A 25188-nucleotide genomic window follows, 5' to 3' on the forward strand; every position below is an offset into this window, starting at 1 on the left:
GTATCTGTTACATGAACTCTGCAAAGCATTTATTTGGGTTGCAATCTGAGGTGCAGTTAACTCGAATGAACTTATTCTCTGCAACAGAGGTAACTCTGGGTCTTCCTTTCATGTGGCTGTCCTCATGAGAGACAGTTTCATCATAGCGCTTGATGGTTTTTGCGACTTGAAGAAACTTTCAAAGTTTTTGACATTTTCCAGATTGACTGACCTTCATGTCTTAAAGTAATGATGGACTGTCATTTATCTTTGCTTATTTTGAGCTGTTCCTGCCATAATATAGACTTGGTATTTTACCAAATAGGGCTATCTTCTGAATACCATCCCTACCAGGACACAACACAACTGGCACACCTGTTAATTAAAATGCATTGCAGGTGACTACCTCATGAAGCTGATTGAGAGAATGCCAAGAGTGTGCAAAGCTGTCATCAAGGCACAGGGTGGCTACCTTGACTAATCTCTAATATAAAATATTTGATTTGTTTAACACTTTTTTGGTTACTACGTGATTCTACATTTGATAGTGTTGATGTCTTAACTATTATTCTACAATGTAGAAAATAGTAAAAATAAATAAAAACCCTGGAATGAGTAGCTGTGTCCAAACTTTTGACTGGTACTGTACATGGAGAGCTAACATTAATAATATGCACGTCAATCTCTCTCGGTTTAAAGTAGAGGAGAGATTGACTTCATCACTACTCTTTTTTTTGTGAGAAGTATTGACATGTTGAATGCACCGAGCTGTCTGTTTAAACTACCAACACACAGCTCAGACACCCATGCATACCCCACAAGACATGCCACCAGAGGTCTCTTCACAGTCTCCAAGTCCAGAACAGACTATGGGAGGCACACAGTACTACATAGAGCCATGACTACATGGAAATCTATTCCACATCAAGTAACCCATGCAAGCAATAAAATCTGATTGAAAAAAAAGAAGATAAAAATACACCTTATGGAACAGCAGGGACTGTGAAGAGACACACACAGGCACAAACACACGCACACACACACACACACTCATGATAACATACACATTATACACACGTACACATGGGTTTTGTGTTGTAGATAATGTGGTAGTAGAGTAGTGGCTGGCCTGTGGGCACACACTTAAGGTGTTGTGAAATGTATTGTAATGTTTTTAAAGTTAACTGCCTTAATTTTGCTGGACCCCAGGAAGCGTAGCTGCTGCCTTGGCATCAGCTAATGGGGATCCTTAATAAATACAAACACAAACGCTTAAAAAAAAAGCTCAAATCAAATCAAATTGTATTTGTCACATGCACTGAATACAACAGGTGTAGGTAGACCTTACAGTGGAATGCTTACTTACAAGCTCTTTCCCAAAGATACAGAGTTAAATGGATGCACAAGAATAAAGCTATAAAAGGAGTATTTTCAAAGAATACTTCCAACTCATCAATTAGTAATTTGCCAATTTCCTGTAAAGGTCCATTCCCCTATATAGTACTCAACAACAAAATGTTTTTTTAACTGTCACATTTTACACTCATTTGTATCATAGTTCAAAATCAGAGTATGGGGATTTGACAGCGACACACTGTAACACAACATTTCTACGAACATTACTGCGCAACAGCGTTGCTGCGTTTTCATTGGACAGAGCCGGGGACGCGGCGGATGACACAGCTATCGCGTTGGCGGAACGCAATGTCTCCTGTTCCAGTGGATTTGACAGGAGCCAACAGTTCAGCACAACACCACTTTCAGGAAACTAGAAATTAGGTGTCGGACCTGTAACTTGTAGTAGAAGTTAGACATATTCACGTTGAGTTAAAACATACAACTGTTGAATAACCACAGTATTGATACATGTGTAGACGGTGATAATGTTGGACCCTGCGGGAGGATGACGAAGAAGAGATTGTGGCGAGTTATGTCAGCGTGCCTTCTTGTGTTATTACTGTGTTGGTAAGTTTTAGCTCTACTGTACTTTTATTTTCATAACAAGGTATGTGTTTTACCTCACTAGATAACTATAGCATCTCGTTAGCCAAAACATGTTGGAATATATGCTAAATTAACGAGAACCACGGCAAGCATAGCGTTAACTGGCTTGCTAGCCAGGTTAGCTAGTTATCTAGCTAGCTAAGTTACCTACTAACGGAGCTCAGAGTTGTTAGATAGCGAACGTTAGCTAGCTAGCTAGTGTTCGCCAGTAGCGTTGGCTAGCTCAGACAAATGCAGTTTGTATTTCAACAATTCATATCGTATTGCCTCAGCCTGCCTCCATCACCAGAAAGTGGAGTATAGGACCCTAATAGTAACTTAACTAGTTACATAATATCTCTATCATACTAAATATGGTAGGTTAAATAACACACTATTGCTGTGTTGTTGCACGGCCTGTATTGGTTTCTAATATGTTCTGTTAGTCATATAATACATTTGACGCTCACCTGATAGTTAAGGATTTACAGCCTATTTAGTCACTCAGCTAGCAGGCTCGCTGCTTTTAGGTCCTGACCCTTGGCTGTAAATCCTTCATCACCAAAGTGCAGAGGCTCCATCCAGAGGTGATGAGAATCTAGGATAGGCTTAATGGAGAAGAATGCACCTGGTTTACTGTAATGGCACACATGAATGCTGCATTGATGCTCAGACAGAAATTCCAATGGCCTGAAGTCCTTTCGAGGAAAGTGATGCTTCTTGGCCCTTACATTTTTCAAAGTGTAGCACTAGTCCGGCTCAGCGAGATGATGTTACATGCACAAGGTAAACACAGTAGTGCAGGGATTGACATTAAGGTCTGAAAGACACTCGGCCATGGCATTGGGTAAGTGAGGATTATTTTTTGGGTTGCCAGAAAATGATCACTTGCCCGAAAAATAGGCTAGAAGCGTGAAGTGCACATGCACAGATACTGTATGAGAGTAGTCTTGCATCGTGTTCATTTGGGGTGCTGCTCGTTGCAACATCATCCCGCTGAGTTTACTTTAAAATGTACATGGCCTAGGCTGTAATTTTGTAGTGGAAATTAATTAATGAGCTAAGCATCTGGAAAGTTCCTAGTTAGGTGAAATGTGATGTGTAAACCTCTCCCTGAACTTTGTACTGCTATGATATGGCATGTTGATGGCCTTCCTCAGACTGCAGTGTTGGAGGCTACCCCTCCTTAATTCTACTCAGGCATGAAGGAGTATTATTGACAGTCCCACCCCTGGATGCAAATCTAACTTTCTCAATGTACCAATAATCTGACCTTTATCCTGAAGTGTGCACTTGTTCACTTCCCTTCAAGGATTCAAGAGGGGAGAGTCCACTTCAGGCGGAGGGTGTGTTTATGCTCAGGGAAGAGTGCTCAGTCACAATCACACCTTGGGTGTATCACTGTAAATGAGTCATAGAATGTGCCAGTTAGGCTGCTACTCCCTTATCTTGTTTCTCATGTGTTGTTAGAGGGAATTGAGCCAAAATCTGCCATCTAACACTGGTCCCTGTATTCACATGATCATATTATGTCCGCCCACAGTTGATTCCTGCTGAAACGACCGGTAGTACTATTATGCTTGGGCGATATACCATTTATACCGTATACCGATGGTATGATTTTCAATACTGTTACTACGGGGGGCGTGCTATGCCACTGCTTATAACAAACTACAAGTAAAAACTGCAATATCTAACTTTTTTGGAGACCAGACCAAATTCACATAGAATTCTGAGTTATAAATGTGTCATTCTCATTGAAAGCAAGTATAAGAAGCTGTATATTTATTTGCTTCCCATTCTTAAGTTGTGGTTTTTGACATCAAATCTATGAAATAACATTTGGAATCATGTAGTAACCAAAAAAGTGTTAAAATCAAAATATATTTTATATTTGAGATTCTTTAGCCACCACCCTTTGCCTTGTTGACAGCTTTGCACACTCTTGGCATTCTCTCAACCAACTTCATGAGGTAGTCATTTGGAATGCATTTCAATTAACAGGTGTGTCTTAATTTGTGGAATTTCTTTCCTTCTTAATGCGTTTGAGGCAATCCGTTGTGTTGTGACAAGGTAGGGGTGGTATGCAGAAGATAGCCCTATTTGGTAAAAAAAAAAAAGTAATCTAACAATTCCACAACTACCTAATACACACAAATCTAAGTAAAGTAAAGAAATGGAATAAGAATATACAGTGCCTTGCAAAAGTATTCACCCTCTTGGCAGTTTTCCTATGTTGTTGCATTACAACCTGTAATTTAAATGGATTTTTATTTGTTTTTCATGTAATGGACATACACAAAATAGTCCAAATTGGTGAAGTGAAATGAAAAAAAAAATGAAAAGTGGTGCATTTATTTGTATTCACCCCCTTTGCTATGAAGCCCCTAAATAAGATCTGGTGCACCTTATTACCTTCAGAAGTCACATAATTAGTTAAATAAAGTCCACTTGTGTGCAATCTAAGTGTCACATGATCTCAGTATATATACACCTGTTCTGAAAGGCCCCAGAGTCTGCAACACCACTAAACAAGGGGCACCACCAAGCAAGCGGCACCATGAAGACCAAGGAGCTCTCCAAACAGGTCAGGGACAAAGTTGTGGAGAAGTACAGATCAGGGTTGGGGTATAAAAAAATATCAGAAACTTTGAACATCCCACGGAGCACCATTAAATCCATTATAAAAACATTGAAAGAACATGGCACCACAACAAACCTGCCAAGAGAGGGCTGCCCACCAAAACCCACTGGCCAGGCAAGGAGGGCATTAATCATAGAGGCAACAAAGAGACCAAAGATAACCCTGACGGAGCTGCAAAGCTCCACAGCAGAGATTGGAATATCTGTCCACAGGACCACTTTAAGTCGTATGCTCAACAGAGCTGGGCTTTACGGAAGAGTGTCCAGAAAAAAGACATTGCTTAAAGAAAAAAATAAGCCAACACGTTTGGGGAGACTCCCCAAACATATGGAAGAAGGTACTCTGTTCAGATGAGACTAAAATTGAGCTTTTTGGCCATCAAGGAAAACGCTGTCTGGCAGAAACCCAACATCTTTCATGTATCTTGGCATGTTCTCCACCAGTCTTTTCACATTGATGTTGGGTGCCTTTATGTCACTCCTGATGCAAAAATTCAAGCAGCTCGGCTTTGTTTGATGCTTGTGACCATCCATCTTCCTCTTGATCACATTCCAGAGGTTTTCAACTGGGTTCAGGTCTGGAGATTGTGCTGGCCATGACAGGGTCTTGATCTGGAGGTCCTCCATCCACACCTTGATTGACCTGGCTGTATGGCATGGAGCATTGTCCTGCTGGAAAAACCAATCTTCAGAGTTGGGGAACATTGTCAGAGCAGAAGCAACTTTTCCTCCAGGACAAACTTGTACGTGGCTTGATTCATATGTCCTTCACAAAGACAAATCTGCCCGATTCCAACCTTGCTGAAGCACCCCCAGATCATCACCAATACTCCACCAAATTTCACAGTGGGTGCGAGACACTGACTTGTAGGCCTCTCCAGGTATTGCACCAACTGTGAAATTTGGTGGAGGAACGGTGATGACCTGGGGGTGCTTCAGCAAGGCTGGTATCAGGCTTATTCCACCAAATACTGATTTCTGAACTCTTCCTAAGTTAAAACATTAGTATTGTGTTTAAAAATGAATATGAACTTATTTTCTTTTCATTATTCGAGGTCTGACAACACCGCATATTTTTAGTTATTTTGACCCGTTGTCATTTTCTGCAAATAAATGCTCTAAATGACAATATTTTTTATTTGGAATTTGGGAGAAATGTTGTCAGTGGGTTATAGAATAAAATTAAAATGTTCATTTTACCCAAACACGTACCAATAAATAGTCAAACTAGAGAAACGGATAATTTTGCAGTGGTCTCTTCATTTTTTCTAGAGCTGTATATGGATGAGCAATGACCGAGCAGCATAGGCAAGATGGTATACAATACAGTATATACATATGAGATGAGTAATGCAAGATATGTAAACATTTATTAAAGTGGTATTATTAAAGTGACTAGTGATGCATTTATTAAAGTGGCCAATGATTTCAAGTCTGTATGTAGGCAGTAACCTCTCTGTGCTAGTGAGGGCTGTTTAACAGTCTGATGGCCTTGAGATAGAAGCTATTTACCAGTCTCTCGGTCCCAGCTTTGATGCACCTGTACTGACCTCACCTTCTGGATGGTAGCGGGGTGAACAGGCAGTGGCTCGGGTGGTTGTTTTCCTTGATTGTCTTTTTGGCCTTCCTGTGCTATAGGTGTCCTGGAGGGCAGGTATTTTGCCTGCGTTGATGCGTTGTGCAGACCGCACCACCCTCTGGAGAGCCCTGTGGTTATGGGCGGTGCAGTTGCCGTACCAGGCGGTGATGCAGCCCGACAGGATGCTCTCAATTGTGCATCTGTAAAATGCACAATTCCTTTTTACCACACTGTCTGTGTGGGTGGACCATTTCAGTTTGTCTGTGATGTGTATGCCGAGGAACTTAAAACTTTCCACCTTCTCCACTGCTGTCCCATCGATTTGGATAGGGGGTGCTCCCTTTGCTGTTTCCCGAAGTCCACGATCATCTCCTTTGTTTTGTTGACGTTGAGTGAGAGGTTGTTTTCCTGACACTGCACTCCGAGTGCCCTCATCTCCTCCCTATAGGCTGTCTTGTCGTTCTTGGTAATCAAGCCTACTACTGTTGTTGTCTGCAAACTTTCTGATTGAGTTGGAGGTGTGCATGGCCACGCGGTCGTGGGTGAACAGGGAGTACAGGAGGGGGCTGAGCAGCAATGAATGAGTAGGTGTGTCCAAACTTGACTGGTACTGTATATCATTTTTTCTTTTATTTGTATAGCTCCCCTTGTGTGCACTTCCTGAGTAACACTTCCGGTAATACCATATACCCTGGTATGGTACAGAAACAGTATGAAAATCTGGATACCGCCCAACCCTAAGTACTACTACTCATTCTAACTACAACTCATAATTCAAATTCCTCAGACTTGTAGGGATGTATGCTAGGCTTATGGTGTTGATTACATTACATTTTACTGCAGTATATTTGGCAAGTAGGCCTACTTTTGCTTTACTGCCTAGTTTCTTTCTACTGCCTATTGTTAAAGTGGCCACACACTCTAATACATAATTTCTCATCCAACGAAAACACCATGGCTCCTTAGAGGTTACATTAAGGCTGTTGGATCTGAATGAAAAGTTAAACACCCTACAACCTATATTATTTGTGTCTTACCAGACTCCAGTGGCCAAGCACAGTAGACTACTTGCCCTATAAATTCACTGCTAGACATGGCCACGTTAGTGGTGCTGCTGTTTGACACTGCAGCTTAACACAATGACCTCTGTCCCCAGTAGAAATGTGACATTGTTGTGAGTGGACTTATTTAAAGCCTTGTCGTGACCAGCAATCTCTGTTGTCCCGTGCTAAGATTCACAAGACAGCTGTGACATTGACTTGTCCATTTCCTTGACACACTGTCAGACTGTCAGCAGACAGTGGCATGCGCTTTTTAATTTTCCCTGTGCAGCCACATGGCATAAGGTTTTGACTTTGACCTCCCACCTCCAGCCTGGCCTGCCCCCCACAGTGATAAGATACGCTGTGAGAGAGAGACACTGTCAGACACCTAGGCATTCCCATGTCGCCTCTTTCAGCTCTGAAACTGCTGGGAAGCAGCTCCCTCTGTTTGATTATGATTCCTTCATTGATTCTTTGAAATCAAGTTGTTTTTCTTCTGGTCAAGGCTTGTACTTGTTGGAACGGTAAACATAGTGACACTAGGTTACAGTATATTTCCACACCTTAATAACATTAAGGTCAATTTCATCTAAATTCAGGAAGTAAACTGAAATTCCAAATCCACTATTCCCATTGCTCTCACTCTCACTCTGTGGCCCCCATGCCTAAATCAATAACACTGATGTCTTCTCCTATGTTATCTCAGGCACCCCACTAAATATGTTAGCTGCACAGAGCAACCCCCAGAGGCTCTGACCCAGAGTCTGAAGGAAGATCCTGGCGACAGGTCCCATCACAAGGTACATCACCTGTTTGGACCATACGTTTCAATCATGCCTTTTGTTACATACCTAGTATAACATATCAACTACTCTCTTGTTGATATGATACCTGTTTCTTTAATGTTGGATACGACAACTAATGTTCACTTCCGGTCCGTCAGGATGTTGTTCAGTTAGAGGATGGCTGGGGGTCACAGTATGTCCAGCACCTATCTGAAGAGGAGGTGCTGCCAGAGGGAGAGGAGGTGGAGACACAGCAGCGGGGCCTAGCAGAGGAGGAGGGGGCGGGGACTCCAAGCACTGAGGTGGAGAACAAGGAGCATGTTCAGGTACTTATGTTTTGGTTATGTTTTGATTTGGATCCCTATTTTGCTGTTAGAATTGAGATCTACTCTTCCTGGGGTCCAAAAGGTACAGGTTCTGCAGTGATGAATCATAAGAAGTAGACCAGAAGAACTACTCCACTCTGGCTTTCTTACTGTATGTGAAGCAGATGTCTATTTCTTTAGTTCAAGAGCAGATTGAGACTTGCATACCATCCACCAGACTTATTGAACAAACCTATTGATTGTTCCTGAAATGTTTGTATCATAAAACACATACTGCACAGGCAGGTGGATGGTTGCCATGGACCATCAATATTAAGTTTGGTCTTTTAATGACAGTGCAGTGATAATGTTTTCCAGACGTTGGACCTGGAGGATTCTGAGAAGGAGCCAGAGACAGCAGAACCAGAGGCCGAGCCAGAGACAGCAGAACCAGAGGCCGAGCCAGAGACAGCAGAACCAGAGGCCGAGCCAGAGACAGCAGAACCAGAGGCCGAGCCAGAGACAGCAGAACCAGAGGCCGAGCCAGAGACAGCAGAACCAGAGGCCGAGCCAGAGACAGCAGAACCAGAGGCCGAGCCAGAGACAGCAGAACCAGAGGCCGAGCCAGAGACAGCAGAACTGCAGCCAACACCCACCTCTGACCTATTCCCTCTATCCTCTGCCCTCAACCCCGTTACTGAAGACCCCTCCATGCCCCATGTCTCATCCTCTAGTGTACCAGAGGATACTTTGTCTGATGTCCCTGTACCGGAATTCAGCGATACTGATCTTGCCACAGACGACTGTGAAGCTGGAGAAACCAACCCCTTTGATGAATCCTGGACCTGCCTGAGTAGCGGCTCCAACATCCAGGACCAGAGTCCCAGGTATTGTGACTTGGAATGTAGAATGTACATCTTGCAAATATTTTCCTGAAACGCTTATTTTCAAGTCTTGTGAAAGCAAAAAGTATTTTGTAGAATTCTCACAAACGATCCACGAAACCAAACCAGGGAATTGAATTTCATATGTGAAAACGCCCTAACCTTACCTGAGGCCTGAACTTGTGTTCGCTCCTTGAGAGCTAATGGCTTTAGCACAAATGGATAACACAGTCAAGTGGCGCACTGGAGGCTCAGGTTTGACCCCAGTTGCTTTTACCAGTGTTTGAATGTAGGCTCTCTTTCTATTGTCTCCCTCTGTAGTCTTCCTGTTGTCCTGGAAAAACTTAACAACGCTCAAGGAAAAGGCACCAAGACCGACAACACCTCCCACATGCTGAAAGAACGGGTAGAGATACACCAACATTTGTTGCATAGAAATAATGTTTTCTGATGCTTATAGTCCCAAAAGTGCAAACTCCAAGCTTAATTAAGCCCAGCTTAAATGCTTGAGTATATGATGATTTAAAAAGTAAGTATTTGAACTGAGTCTGATGTACTGTTGACTGCTGTTGCCAGGGCTTGAGCTCACACATCACCACGGAGAAGGATCCTAATGTGGCAACCAAGGATGCGGAGGACATCCCCACCTTTGACGAGTGGAAGAAGAAAATTATGGAGAAGGAGAACAGTAAGATAGATGGTGTTCCTGTCTCACACACTCACTCACTCACTGGTTTTGATTTAAAACTGTATCTCTCTTCATAGCTCTGGCCACTCACATCTCCACCAACGGCGGCTCCCACGCTGTAAAGAAGGTGCAGAAGAACTTCAACAACTATGCCTCAGTGGAGTGTGGCGCCAAGATCCTGGGTTCTAACCCAGAGGCTAAGGTATCTATTTCAAACTGTCACCCTCCAAACCCATCTATATATTCAGTTGATACAACTGATTTTAATAGCTCGCTTTGCATATATTGATGGAAGGATCTTGTTTTCTATCAGAGTACTTCAGCCATATTAATGGAGAGCATGGATCATTACATGTTAAACCCCTGCAGCAACAAGATCTGGTGAGTGTGTGCGTGCGTTTGGAGAGCCCTCGCCCCTTCTCTCGCTCTTTCTCTCGCCCCTTCTCTCACTCTCTCTCTCGCCCCTTGTCTCACTCTCTCGCCTCTACTCTCGCTCTCTCTCTCGTCCCTTGTCTCGCCCCTTCTCTCTCTTGCCACTTCTCTCTCTTTCTCTCTCTCCCCTTCTTTCTCTCCCACCCTTCTCTCGCCCTCGCCCCTTCTCTCTCTCTCTCGCCCCCTTCTCTTTCTCTCTCTCGCCCCCTTCTCTTTCTCTCTCTCGCCTTCTCTCTTTCTCGCCCCCTTCTCTTTCTCTCTCTCGCCCCCTTCTCTTTCTCTCTCTCGCCCCCTTCTCTTTCTCTCTCTCGCCCCTTCTCTTTCTCTCTCTCGCCTTCTCTCTTTCTCGCCCCTTCTCTCTTTCTCGCCCCTTCTCTCTTTCTCGCCCCTTCTCTCTTTCTCGCCCCCTTCTCTCTTTCTCGCCCCTTCTCTCTTTCTCGCCCCTTCTCTCTCTCTCGCCCCCTTCTCTCTCTCTCGCCCCCTTCTCTCTCTCTCGCCCCCTTCTCTCTCTCTCGCCCCCTTCTCTCTTTCTCGCCCCTTCTCTCTTTCTCGCCCCTTCTCTCTCTCTCGCCCCTTCTCTCTCTCTCGCCCCCTTCTCTCTCTTTCGCCCCTTCTCTCTCTCTCTCTCGCCCCTTCTCTCTCTCTCTCTCTCGCCCCTTCTCTCTCGCCCCTTCTCTCACTCATCCCTTCTCTCTCTCTCGCTCTCTCACCCCTCTCTCTCGCCCCTTCTCTCTCGCTCTCTCGCTCCTTCCCTCTCTCTTTCTCTCGGCCCTTTTCTCTCTCTCTCTCTCTCTCTCTCTCTCTCTCTCTCTCTCTCTCTCTCTCTCTCTCTCTCTCCTTCTCTCTCGCTTCTTCTCTCTCTCGCCCCTTCTCTCTCGCCACTTCTCTCTCTCACCCCTTCTCTCTCTCTCTCTCTCTCTCTCTCTCTCTCTCTCTCTCTCTCTCTCTCTCTCTCTCTCTCTCTCTCTCTCTCTCTCTCTCTCTCGCCCCTTCTCTCTCTCTCTCTCTCAGGTTCATCATCGAGCTGTGCGATCCCATCCAGGTGAAGCAGTTGGACATTGCTAACTTTGAGCTCTTCTCCTCCACACCCAAAGACTTCCTGGTCTCCATCAGTGACAGGTTTGATTTTTAGCCATAGATCTGGGGCATGTTAATTAAGGCACGCATGGAAAAATGTTTTCAACTATTTAAAAACTGAAACGAAAATTTGCTGTTATTGGACAAGTTCATATAGTCTCTCCCTGTTTCAGTCAGTTTTCTTCTTCTTGTTGCTTTATGAACACAACCACAATGGGAATATCTTGATTTGATATCTTTCAAACTGTCATTTGATGATGAACATATTACATGTTACTAAAATAGTCAGTACTACTGCACTAATAAGGGTTGAACGATGTTGAGTGTTGTTGGATGATTCTCCCTCAGGTACCCGACCAACAAGTGGGTGAAGCTGGGCACTTTTCATGCTCGGGAGGAGCGCACTGTTCAGAGTTTCCCTCTGGACGAGCACCTGTACGCCAAATATGTCAAGGTGTGTATGGCATTCTCCTGCACCTTCTGTTATCTACCCCCTCCTTTACTCCCATTCTAGTCATCCAGGTCTCTCTTGGGAAGAGGTATTCTGACTTCAATGGGACTACTTGATTAATTACAAATAAAATCAAGACTACAGTTTCCCCCTCTTTACTCTGTTATGGCCCTCTCCTTCACAAGTGGGTCAAACTCAAATCCCGCTCTGGGCTGTTTGTGTGTTTGTGCTGGTCCTCTCATTCTAGAGTAATGTTTTACAAATGTACAAAACATTGGAGCCTTTCTCGTCTTTAAACTGATGCTTCTGTACCTCTTCTCTGAAGAGTGGAACAGGAACCAGCATTCATTCATTGGTCCTATTTTAAATGCATGTATGCTTCTTGTAATTACTTGTTTCTCTTCCTTTGTTTCTCCTGCTTCAGATGTTCACCAAGTACATAAAGGTTAGCCTATTTATATCTTAGAGGTGGTTGGTCTGTGGAGGAGCATGTAGAGGGTTGAAGGGAAGGGCTTTAGTGTTACAATGCTAACAGTAGGAGAAACTTGCTAACTGATCAGCACCAGCTGACACTAGGCCAGGTAGCAAATAATCCTTCTATCTAGATAAAGCCACTGAACATATTATTCATATATTCATATTCATTATAATTAATCTAGTCATGTCAGTCATGAGAATACCATGTAATTTTGACAGTAGATATTTTGACTGTGGAGTAGCCCATTCTTTAAAGGGCAACTTCTCTGATAGAAAACAGCCTATGTTGCATCGATATGAGTCAGAAACATTTATTTTAGTGTCAAAGTTGACTACAAAGTGTAAATGGGATTACTTTTGTTCATTAAGTCTGTCTCGTCTATAACTGTATTACTTGAGGGTTGGGTTTTGAGTTCGACAATGCTCACTTGCCTTTTTCATCTTAGATTCATTCAGACTAATTTGAGGAAGGAATACTGACTTTGCTGCTATGGTGTCTCATGGGGGACAAACATCTAACTACCACATCAAACCATATTCCCTTGACTGAAATCTTGACTTTTCTTAATGAACATCAGAGAAACACATTTGGAATCGTTGCATTTAGTCTCTTTAAGTGTGTAGGGCAAGGTGGTTCATCACAGCTTCAAAGTGCCTGTAATAGCTTGTCGCTGACCAGCCAGACAATCATCAATGTTAACAACAACTAACTTGAATTTTACTATTTGTCACACGATTTCAATAACAATTTAACCACTGGCCAAAACATAGCTTTGCCAAGTGTTCATATTGCAACATGATTATTATCACTGACAGTGTAGAACAGTCCCACCATGCACTAATGCCTGTCTCCTGGATGTAAATGATGTCTGTGTTTCATCGCAGGTGGAGCTGGTCTCTCACCATGGATCTGAACACTTCTGCCCCCTTAGTCTCATAAGGTAGGCAATGAATGGAAAAACATTTAGTTAATGGAAGTTTTACAGCCATTAAGAAAACCCCCAGATAAGATACATCAATTTACTGAATAAACAGGTATTTGCCAATTTGGAAAGTATTCAGACCCCTCAACTTTTTCCACATTTTGTTACATCACACATTTTGTTGCATTGGCCGCCCGGCCAAACTGATCAATCGGGGGAGAAGGTCTTTGGTCAGGGAGGTGACCAAGAACCCAATGGTCACTCTGACAGAGTTCCTCTGGAGAGATGGGAGAACCTTCCAGAAGGACAACCATCTCTGCAGCACTCCACCAATCAGGCCTTTATGGTAGAGTGGACAGACGTAAGCCGCTCCTCAATAAAAGGCACATGACAGCCCACTTGGAGTTTGCCAAAAGGTACCTGAAGGACTCTCAGACCATGAGAAACAAGATTTTCTGGTCTGAAGAAGCAAAGATTGAACTCTGTAGAAGAAACCTGGCACCATCCCTACGGTGAAGCATGGTGGTGGTAGCATCATACTGTGGGGATGTTTTTCAGCAGCAGGGACTGGGATTGAGAAAGAAGAACGGAGCAAAGTACAGAGCGATCCTTGATGAAAACCTGTTCCACAGTGCTCAGGACCTCAGACTGGGGTGAAGGTTCACCTTCCAACAGGACAATTATCCTAAGCACACAGCCAAGACAATACAGGAGTGGCTTCGGGACAAGTCTCTGAATGTCCTTGAGTGGCCCAGCCAGATCCCGGACTTGAACCCGATCGAACTCAGATCTCTGGAGAGACCTGAGAATAGCTGTGCAGAGACGCTCCCCATCCAACCTGACAGAGCGTAAGAGGATTTGCACAGAATAATTGGATAAATTCTCCAAATACAGGTGTACCAAGCTTGTAGCGTCATACCCAAGAAGACTCGAGGCTGTAATCACTGTTCTACAACAAAGTACTGAGAAAGGGATCTGAATGCTTATGTAAATGTGATAGCATTTACACAACATACAAATACAAAAAAAATACATTTTGCTAAAATGTAAAAAAGTTTTTTTTGTCATTATGGGGTATTGTGTGTAGATGAGGGGAAAAAACGATAATACATTTTAGAATAAGGCCGTAACGTGAAAAAGTGAAGAGTCTGTATACTTTCTGAAGGCACTGTATACAAGTGTGAGGCGGCAGGTAGCCTTGTGGTTAGAGCTTTGGGCCAGTAACCGGAAGGTTGCTGGATCGAATCCCTGAGTTAACAAGGTAAAATGGTGTTGTTCTGCCGCTGTGCAAGGCAGTTAACCCACTGTTTCCCTGTGCAAGGCAGTTAACCCACTGTTCCCCTGTGCAAGGCAGTTAACCCACTGTTCCCCTGTGCAAGGCAGTTAACCCACTGTTCCCCTGTGCAAGGCAGTTAACCCACTGTTCCCCTGTGCAAGGCAGTTAACCCACTGTTCCCCTGAGCAAGGCAGTTAACCCACTGTTCCCCTGAGCAAGGCAGTTAACCCACTGTTCCCCTGAGCAAGGCAGTTAACCCACTGTTCCCCTGAGCAAGGCAGTTAACCCACTGTTCCCCTGAGCAAGGCAGTTAACCCACTGTTCCCTGAGCAAGGCAGTTAACCCACTGTTCCCCTGAGCAAGGCAGTTAACCCACTGTTCCCCTGAGCAAGGCCGTTAACCCACTGTTCCCCTGAGCAAGGCCGTTAACCCACTGTTCCCCTGAGCAAGGCAGTTAACCCACTGTTCCCCTGAGCAAGGCAGTTAACCCACTGTTCCCCTGAGCAAGGCAGTTAACCCACTGTTCCCCTGAGCAAGGCAGTTAACCCACTGTTCCCCTGAGCAAGGCAGTTAACCCACTGTTCCCCGGGCGCCGAAGATATGGATGTCCATTTAAAGTAGTTCAGAGGGGTTGGGTTAAATGCGGAAGACACATTTCAGTTGAATACATTCAGTTTGACAACTGATAAGTTTACCCCATGTCGCCCCTCACCAGTCTTGCATCTGGAGCTGCTAGTGTTGTACTGTTGAACTGATCTCTCTCTCTTGAAGCTGCCTTGTCAGGGGCACTGGGAGGCAGCTCTGGCTGTCAGAGTTTGCAGGACATTTTGTCTTCAAAAAGTACAGCTAGCCACTCGCTTTTTTTCTCCTACGGAGGCATTAATAGTTGTAAAACAAAAAGACAGCTGGGACCATACGGGCTCATTGTATTCTTGTGGGACTTAAACACACATTTGTAGTATTTGCTAACTCTCAGTTTGATGTTAGTTTAAACATTTAAGGAGTTTAAACTTTTTATTTTAGGATATCTTAGCTATCATTTGTTATGTTATTACTGGGCTCCTGGTGTATCTTTGTCTGCCCTCTGGTGACTGCTAGACAGTATAACACGTCTTCCTTTCTGTTGAAGGGTTTTTGGAACGAGTATGGTGGAGGAGTATGAGGAGATCGCTGACCCCCTGGACAGACCAGACGACCAGGATGACGACCTCGGTGAGAGCCTCCTGTTCTTCTGCACTATCTGAAATTACTTGTCAATATTCTCTCAACCATCATGGTCATAAACATATAAATAAAATGTCTCTGGTCACACGTATCAGACAGGGAATGCATGATAAGATATGACGCATTCATCAATGTACATTAACATGTTACAAGTACACAGCAACATGTTCACCTTATGACGAGACTAGATGTAATATGTCAACAAAGTCCTTATACAGGTGTTAGGTTCTAAATATCAGAGCAAGACATTGACGGACACTATGAAACCTCTAACCCTAGACTATGGCACCTCTCATGTCTCTAGTAGAACTTATGATTCACAATATTTAACATTTTGGAATCCCAACCCATCACAGGTTAATGTCATTTGTACCTCTCACCTTTGAACTGTTTGGATGTTGTTCCTGGTGAGTGTGATGTTATCTCTCCTGTGTTTGTGTGACCTTCAGATTATCCTCCTGGATACGTTCCTGCAGAGGACAAGGCTTCAAATGACCTCATAGGATCAGCCAAGGGTGAGTTAGACACATACAGCCAAATAAATATCCCATTACACCAGTCACACAACTATGGTTTCATCCTGCGTATAAGTGTCTTTGAAAAATGAGATCTGTCATACCTGAGTCTGTAAACCCTTTGTGACGTCTATGTGGGGAGGGTTTCAAGTATTCACACATGGGCTGTCTTGTTCCAGACGTCATTCTGAACATGGTGAACAACATTAAAGTCAACGTGCTGGGGGGAGGACCAGGTGAAGGGAACTTCTCAGGCCAGACAGTGAACCTGACTGTCGTGTCATCATCTGACCCTGACACCACCACCACCCTCCTTCCAGTGTAAGTACCAGTCAACCAGGTATTTTTTTTCACTTAGTCTTTCACTTGATATAGATCCACAATAATGGCAGACATTTTGTCATTTAAACTGCTGAAGTGTTTATTTTTTAAAGTCTGACGGCAATGGTATTTACCAGAGTATATTGGAAGTCAGCTAAATGGGATAGTTTGTGATTCCTATGCTAATAAATCACATTTCTGTTAGGGCCTGCAGGTTACCGTGCTTGGATGTGCATTATTGGTATTTTATAGCTGTAATAGCTTACGTCCCTGTCTCTCTTTCTCTGTGTCTTTCTCTCCCTGTTTCTGTCTCTCTTTCTCCGTGTCTTTCTCTCCCTGTTTCTGTCTCTCTTTCTCTGTGTCTTTCTCTCCCTGTTTCTGTCTCTCTTTCTCCGTGTCTTTCTCTCCCTGTTTCTGTCTCTCTTTCTCCGTGTCTTTCTCTCCCTGTTTCTGTCTCTCTTTCTCTCCCTGTTTCTGTCTCTCTTTCTCCGTGTCTTTCTCTCCCTGTTTCTGTCTCTCTTTCTCCGTGTCTTTCTCTCCCTGTTTCTGTCTCTCTTTCTCCATGTCTTTCTCTCCCTATTTCTGTCTCTCTTTCTCTGTGTCTTTCTCTCCCTGTTTCTGTCTCTCTTTCTCTGTGTCTTTCTCTCCCTGTTTCTGTCTCTCTTTCTCCGTGTCTTTCTCTCCCTGTTTCTGTCTCTCTTTCTCTGTGTCTTTCTCTCCCTGTTTCTGTCTCTCTTTCTCTGTGTCTTTCTCTCCCTGTTTCTGTCTCTCTTTCTCCGTGTCTTTCTCTCCCTGTTTCTGTCTCTCTTTCTCCGTGTCTGTCTCTCTTTCTCCGTGTCTTTCTCTCCCTGTTTCTGTCTCTCTTTCTCTCCCTGTTTCTGTCTCTCTTTCTCCGTGTCTTTCTCTCCCTGTTTCTGTCTCTCTTTCTCCATGTCTTTCTCTCCCTGTTTCTGTCTCTTTCTTCCTGTTTCTGTCTCTGTTCTCAGGCCTGACGCTGTAGAGGTGGAGCAGCCTGAAGTACTAGAGGACCCTGATGTCACTACCACAGAGGAACCCAAACCAGAGCATGTAACTGAAGAGGAGCAGGTAGTCTCTCCTATAGAGGAGGAGATGGTCCAGTCTATAGTCACCATGCTGGAGGAGGAAGAGGATGGGAGGGAGAGAGAGGAGCACCGTTGCCCTGGCCATCGAGAGAAAGAAAGCCTTGACTACTGTGGCCCATCTTCCTCCTCTTCTTGCTCCTGCTCAGCTTCCCTCCAGGAGTACCTCGTTCACCAGTGTTCCTTTCAGAGAAACTATACCAGCCAGGAGAGGAAACCAGAGGCTACTCCAGCTCCAGTCACCCCCACCACCCCGTCACAGCAGCTGCCCATCTCCCCCACGCCCACCCAGACACCCCAGCATTCACACACTCAGGGGGAACAACCCCAGGAGAGAGAGCCCAGCTCTGCCCATGGGGAGAGAGAAGCCAGGCCCACTGACACCCCACCACACCTTCCATGGGTTGAGACTGAGGCAGTGGAAGAGGTAGAGCCCAGTATGGAGCTGCCCAACCTAGAGCCCAGCCAGACCTCCACCCTGCCCAGACCCAGCTCCACCGACACCTCCAGCTCTGCCGCCAGGCCCACACCTGCCGTGGCGCCTCCACTCCACACCTTATCCAAAGACCTGCCTGGGCAGAAGCACCCCATCACTGGGGCAGAGAAAAGCCAGGAGGTGCAGCAGGGGGAGATCAGGCAGCCTCCCACTGTCGCCACCTCCATCTCCAGTGACCCAGTGGAGCAGAGCTGGGGAACCCCTGTAGAGGAGAGGCCCTGTCCTGAAGTCCAGCCTGTAGAACAAGACAACATCCCGGTCATCCACCAACCACATGTGGCTGATCCACCCCTCCTCACTACCTCCACCCCCACAGAGCAGCAACAGTCTCTGGGATCCCCACTTAAACCAGCGGGTGCCGGCAGCGGCAACACTACTCCTGAGGAGCAGAACTCTGTCCCCGTCGTGGTCATGACGGAGCCCCCCTCGCATGGCCATGGCCAGGCCGTGGCCACAGAAACCAAGGGGGAGGCGGAGCTTGTGGAGGACATTGTCTTCACCCCGTCGCCCAATGGTAACGGGCAGCAGCTGCCTCACCCCACCTCCTTCCAGCCCCCCTCTCCTTCCCCTTTAGACTTCTATGCAGAGCTCCACAACGCCACGGAGCAGGGGAACGGGAACCCGATGCACGGCTCCACCAGCCAGAAGGAGTCTGTGTTCATGAGGCTCAACAACCGAATCAAGGCCCTGGAGATGAACATGTCGCTGAGCGGACGCTACCTAGAGCAACTCAGCCAGAGGTACGGTGGCCTCAGCGATTCATGGATGGTCATTGGCTGAGCATTGAGCACCATGCTGCTGGTTTTATTAACTGTCAGATGTCAGACCTATCGGAACTAGAGTTAGTCAAATGAAGGTTTAGATGGTGATGCTGATACTTCTGTGTGTTTTGTTGAAGGTACCGAAGGCAGATGGAAGAGATGCAGAGGGCTTTTAACCAAACCATCATCAAACTGCAGAACACATCCAGGAAGGCAGAGGAGCAGGTGCGGAGTGGATGGGGACCTACAATGTGTTTGTCTAGAACGTTACATACTGTGTAGCCTATCTTAAGATGGAGTCTCAGGCGGGTATCGCATAGTTTTGGCCTTTACATTATTATTTTTTTTAACCTTTATTTAACTAGGCAAGTCAGTTAACAAGAAATTCTTATTTACATGGATGGCCTAGGAACAGTGGGTTAATTGCCTTGTTCAGGGGCAGAATGACATATTTTGTCATCTAGTCACTCAAAATTGCAGGGAGGGTGTCATTTGCAATGTATGGGAATATGGCTTGGGAGAGTGTTTGTGATTGGTCAGCTCAAAAGTTTCCTTTGTCCCTATAGGACCAGAGACAGACAGAGTCCATCCATTCGTTGCAGGGCCAACTGGAGGACGTCACACAGCTGGTGCTCAACCTGTCTGTGAGAGTCAGCCAGCTGCAGAGCCAGGTAGATACTACATCATTTCTACCCTATTGAATACAGCAGGTTTGGGGTCAATAAATTTAAATTCAGTCAGTGGTAAGTGAACTAAAGAACTACTACACCTCATTGCTTTTCAACAAGGAAGTTTGCCACCTGAATTGACATGGAATTGAACCCAACCCTGGAATGCAGCAGTAAAATTTCTGTACAGCACTTTGAGATATCAGCTGATGTACGAAGGGCTATATAAATACATTTGATTTGATTTGATTTGAAATGTATTCTATATTTCTTTACACCCCTTACCAATCACAGCACATAGCTGCAGTGTGCTAACTTGACCCTGTCTCTGTTGTAGGTGACAGACAGGCAGAGTTACCTCCTGCTGTGCCTGGTGTTGTGTTTGATCCTGGGCCTGCTGCTGTGTTTCCAGCACTGTCTCATGGCTGCCATGCAGCCTCCCTCCACAGACCCTCCTATAACCTACAGCTACTGCTCCCCAGAGAGGTATCTGCACTCACATCCTCTGTTATGTCCCACTAGGGGGAACACCAGGGGTTGTGATTATGTACTGCTTATGAATGGGTTACGAATGTGTTATGAAGTCCTTACATAGGTACCCTTCAATTGGTGTTACCACATCTCATCCAAGGGACACCACACACTCACCTGCACATTATTGTTGACATACATGAAGTGTCATCAGGATGCTGTGTTTAAAGTAACTGTCCAGTGTTTCCAGGTTTCTATGAAATATGACCTATAATTAATTACAATATGAGTGAAATAGTTTTCCTTCCAAATGTTTTTTTAATTTTTTAAGTATGTTAAAAAGCAGCTTTTCTGTGTTGGAGTGGTCTGGGCGTATACCAGTCTTTAAAGATATTCACGCGAGAAGACCTCTGATTGGCCAGTGCAACATCCTCTGAGGAAATATCAAGCATTTTTTAAACGGTCTATTTGAGATACATGTTTGAGGTGGGGTTTTTGAAGTGTTTTTTTCTTCTCTCCAATTGATGCTTTTGCCACATACGAGTATAGGACATGATTTGGGTATGAGTTAACAATATGAACTTTTAAAAGTGAGATTTTCACTGGACAGTTACTTTAAGTCTGAGTCTAATTCATCCTGTCTCCTCCCCTCAGGCGGTTCTCTGAATATGAAGACATGAGCTTGAAGAGACGAGCCTCATATCCTCTCCTGCACTCTGATTCCTTCCAGTTACCTACCACTGAAGGCAAGTTTACGCATGACTATGTCTGTATGTGTGTGTGGAGGAGTGTGTACTTCCTTCTGATTCCTCATTCCAAGGTTTGTGGTAGCCCATTCATAGACACTATCCACCTTAGTGGCTGTCTATTCATGAAGGTACCTTCTGGCTGGGGGAGTTTTGTTAAGAGCCCTGACACACGGTCTTAAACTGGTAACACACATTGCTTGCGGTACGATTTTGGAAACTTAATTTCTCGCCTATATGAAAGATGCGTTCCTTTATTAAAAGAAACTGTGTTAACGGTTCCACACAGCCATATTTACATGTTACATTGCTTGTTTACGGAAGACAGAGGCGACCTACTGTGCTCATTAGCTATCTAGCATGCTCGAACACCTGTGTGTTGTGATTGTAGTTTACATGGTCCCACCAGGCAGAATGCCTTGGGTTCTCGAGAGCAAGGTTTGTGGTTGCTGTTTGGCTGATTTTATAATATTGTTTCACAATCAGTTTTTAAAAATATAATTTGCTTTCTATTTTCACCTTGTGCTTGCAGGTGCAGAGTCACTGCAAACTGTTGAACCAATCAATTTTCCACCAGCTAATAAAAAGGTATGGATGGAACAGTGTCGCTATCTCAAGGAAATTCTGAACACTCTCTCACATATAAACTGTATCATGTATAACTGTATCATGAACATGATCTCTCCTCATCGCCAACCTCAACAAATAAAATCTCTCTCCTCTCTCTCCTTCCACCCTCTGTCCCCAACACTTCTCTGGTGAAGAAACGCAGTAAGATGAAGACTGTGGAGACCCTGAAGAGCACTGCTTTCTGTTCTCCTTTGCTTGCTAACCGAGCACCCATATATAATGGCCGTGGCACCATAGACCCTCTACCCCGCACGGGGCATCTCCGCCACCCTGCCTTCAGGGACCCCCCCTCTGAGGGCAGCTCCGAGGGCTCCTCCCAGTCAGACGAGCCCTCCTTCTGTGGCCTCGCTGCTGCCACCTGCACGCGCCTCTGTGACGGCCTGCCCCCGCCCAGGAGCAGAGCAGAGAAGCTGGCTTTCAAGCCTGGGCGCGTGGATCTCCTGCAGGGCCCGCGGAGAGACAGTAGTGAAGCTACACCCACCATCCTTACCCTGCAGGACCTCATCGGGGGGGAAAAAGAACTAGCTGCAGGGAGGCTGGGAGTGATGGCGCTCTGAGGTCCCGTCTGACACAGACTGCTCCTCCTTCAGACTCTGGAACACTCATCCTCTGAAAGGAGGGTTGTTGTTATCTCTGTATACATAGGAGGCTTTAGGCTAGTACACAAATGAGACAATCCCTCTTCTTCCACCTCCTAACCAGCATGTTATGTTCTGTCCATGTTCTCCGTCAAACCTTTTGTCAGGCTCTTTGTTATGAGGTTAATAATGACAACCTTAAAAGATAAGTTAACTTTTTTTTTAACCAAATCTGTATTTTGGATGTAAATGGCATGTTCTAGAATAAAACATGAACAAAAGCCCAAAAAATCACCCAAATACATCATATTAGAAACGCAACTTCTGAAATTGTCTTTCCAAACTTTATCTGCAATGTTATATTTAATTTTGTGCGACTCAAGCTGTTTCCCCGATCCATCTGTGCTTATTTTCCTTGTAGCCCGAGCATGCGCACCCAGAAAAGTATCATGGGCTACACGGAGAAATATTGCTTGAGTCGCACAATATGAAATATGTTTCCAATAAAGTTTGGTGTGACAAAAGGTATTGTGTACAACATCTAAAGACCTGCATCACTATAGTGAGAGCGTTGCCATTTCTAAAAGGATGTATTTGGGTTATTTTAGAGCTTTTGTTTTACTTTATCCCCACCCTGGCACTGCAGAATGAGCAGGAGGAAGTCTATCTCTGGTTGGGGTAAGTTTATCAAAAACAAGGGAAATCACAAAAAAATAATGTCTGGGCACTTCTATAACATGCCATTTACATTCAAAATACAGATTTGGTAAAGAAGTTCTCCTTTAAAGGTGCACAATGTAACAATCAAAACTACAAATAATAGCCAATGTCAAGGATGGGCTAAAGGAATACAATTCCATGAAAGGAAAATCTAAGTTAGAATTTGCTTTTACTAGTGGGTTGCTGGTCTAGCCATGTTCATTTCATAGGAACAGCAGGTTTTCCCTGTTTAAAGAATGGTTCTCATTTTCTGAAGTTTAAAACAATTTATTATATTAGGGATAAATGGGCCCTATCAAAGCTATTTCACCACAGTAAAAGTGCAGCAACACCTGCTATGACCTAGCTTTTTGTTAGAACTTGTTTTGTAATTTATGGACGAGTGAGTAGATTGTACCATGGTTGGACACCTGGAATTTCATGCAAATGTCACTTAAATATAAATCGTTCATATATTTATCATATCATGAATAAATGCAGGTTGAGACTTTTCTACTATTACGTTGGGGACTTTTATTTAGACATTTCCCCCAAAATGCTGTGACCCGGAAGTGACATTCTAATCTGGGTGACAGAGACGGAAGCGAGATGGCCCACTCCCTCATTTTTTGGGGGTTACATTACAGTCAATGAACTAAGCAGGCCAGACCTAACTCCTATTGCATTGAGGTCTATGGGAGAACCACCCTGTTAAGCAGAACGGATTTATTTTTATTTTGTTCAATTGTAAGCAGCCTGAGTGAACTATCTTAATTTATCCACCATCTTTGGCTGACAAGAAGCCTGGGATCACATGTGTTGTTTACAGAGCTAGCTAGTCTAGTACTGCGCAAAAGAACTTGACTGCAGCTGGGTTTTCTTCAGCCAGCAGGCCGGTAACATTTCAGTGTGTAGTACCTGGATGCCACAGTAGAAATGTGACCATAGTTTTCCCAAAAATGAAGAACTCAGACATTAGTGGGTGGATGGACAGGTTGCACCTTTATTGAACAAAAATATAAATGCAACATGTAAAGTGTTGGGCCCATGTTTCATGAGCTGAAATAAAAGATCCCAGAATTTTTCCAAATGCACAAAATGTTTATTTTGGGCAAAAATGTGTTTACATCACTGTTAGTGAACATTTATCCTTTGTCAAGATAATCCATCCACCTGACAGGTGTGGCATATCAACAAGCTGATTAAAGTTTTGTCACAACGCAATGCCACAGATGTCTCAAGTTTTGAGGGAGCGTGCAATTGATATGCTGACTGCAGGAATGCCCACCAAAGCTGAATTGAATGTTAATTTCGCTACCATAAGCCACCTCCAATGTTGTTTTAGACCATTTGTAGCCGCGCCAGCCCAGGACATCCACATCCAGCTTCTTCACCTGCGGGATCGTCTGAGAACAGTCACCCAGACAGCTGATGAAACTGAGTAGTATTTCTGTCTGTAATAAAGCCTTTTTGTGGGGAAAAACTAATTCTGATTGGCTGGGCCAGGTTACCACCCATGGATGTGCCTCTGCCAAGTCATTTGAAATCCATAGATTAGGGCCTAATTTGTTTATTTATTTAAATTAACTCATTTCCTTTTATGAACTTGCAACTCAGTGATTGTTGCATGTTGCGTTTATATTTTTGTTCAGTATAAGTCCCATTCCCAAACTCCATGCTGCGTTCAAAACAACTCAGAACAATACGAGGTCAAATCATGACGTCGGTGATCTTCAGGTCGGAGCTCTTGAATGAGGCCCGATTTGATTTGTTTTAAGATAATATCTGGAGACTGTGTATCAGGATGTTGTGGCCATTTACACAGATTGTTCAAAAGATCCAAGGACAGGTCGCACTGAGTCAGGGAACGTATTACAGATCATCTGGCTGTATATACCGCAGAGCTGATGGCCATACTGTTAGCCTTGCAGTGGGTGGAGGAAGTCAAGTCAGACAGAGTAGTTATTTGCTCTGATTCATGTGCAGTGTTGATGAGTCTCCAGTCCTTTAGATGAAGATAAAGCAAAGCAGTTCGACACAAACAACAACACAGAGTTACACATGGAATAAACAAACATATAGTCAATAATACAGTAGAAAAGGTCTATACAGTGTGTGCAAATGAGGTAAGATACGACAATAAATAGGCCATGGTGGCGAAGTAATTACAATATACCAATTAAACACTGGAGTGACAGATTTGCAGAAGATGAATGTGCTAGTAGAGATACTCGGGTGCAAAGGAGCTAAATAAATAAATACAGTATTGGGATGAGGTAGTTGGATGGGATATTTACAGATGGGCTATGTACAGGTACAGTGATCTGTGAGCTGCTCTGACAGCTGGTGCTTAAAGCTAGTGAGGGAGATATGAGTCTCCAGCTTCAGTGATTTTTGCAGTTCGTTCCAGTCATTGGCAATGTGCGATTATTGCCAGAAAACAGAATGTTGAGC

At 44.4% G+C, this 25188-nt stretch overlaps 1 protein-coding gene across 2 annotated transcripts; it reads left to right on the forward strand.

The window, feature by feature from the left end:
- Positions 1 to 1676: 1676 nt before the first annotated feature.
- LOC118376369 (SUN domain-containing ossification factor-like) lies at positions 1677 to 23253 on the forward strand. Of its 2 annotated transcripts, XM_052476689.1 has the most exons (22): positions 1677 to 1944; positions 7934 to 8027; positions 8171 to 8338; positions 8696 to 9204; positions 9523 to 9607; positions 9778 to 9889; positions 9967 to 10091; positions 10203 to 10270; positions 11333 to 11440; positions 11747 to 11852; positions 12274 to 12294; positions 13212 to 13267; positions 15655 to 15737; positions 16199 to 16264; positions 16444 to 16585; positions 17572 to 18921; positions 19080 to 19167; positions 19509 to 19613; positions 19948 to 20096; positions 20736 to 20827; positions 21360 to 21415; positions 21592 to 23253. In XM_052476689.1, exons 1-22 carry the CDS (start codon positions 1883 to 1885, stop codon positions 22012 to 22014), a joined length of 4068 nt encoding a protein of 1355 aa, XP_052332649.1. In that variant the 5' UTR covers positions 1677 to 1882; the 3' UTR covers positions 22015 to 23253. The 2 variants fall into 2 exon arrangements, with proteins under 2 accessions (XP_052332649.1, XP_035618974.2); XM_035763081.2 differs by lacking the exon at positions 12274 to 12294.
- Positions 23254 to 25188: the final 1935 nt, after the last annotated feature.

The sequence above is a fragment of the Oncorhynchus keta genome, chromosome 23 (assembly GCF_023373465.1).
Source record: "Oncorhynchus keta strain PuntledgeMale-10-30-2019 chromosome 23, Oket_V2, whole genome shotgun sequence".
Classification (NCBI taxonomy): domain Eukaryota; kingdom Metazoa; phylum Chordata; class Actinopteri; order Salmoniformes; family Salmonidae; genus Oncorhynchus; species Oncorhynchus keta.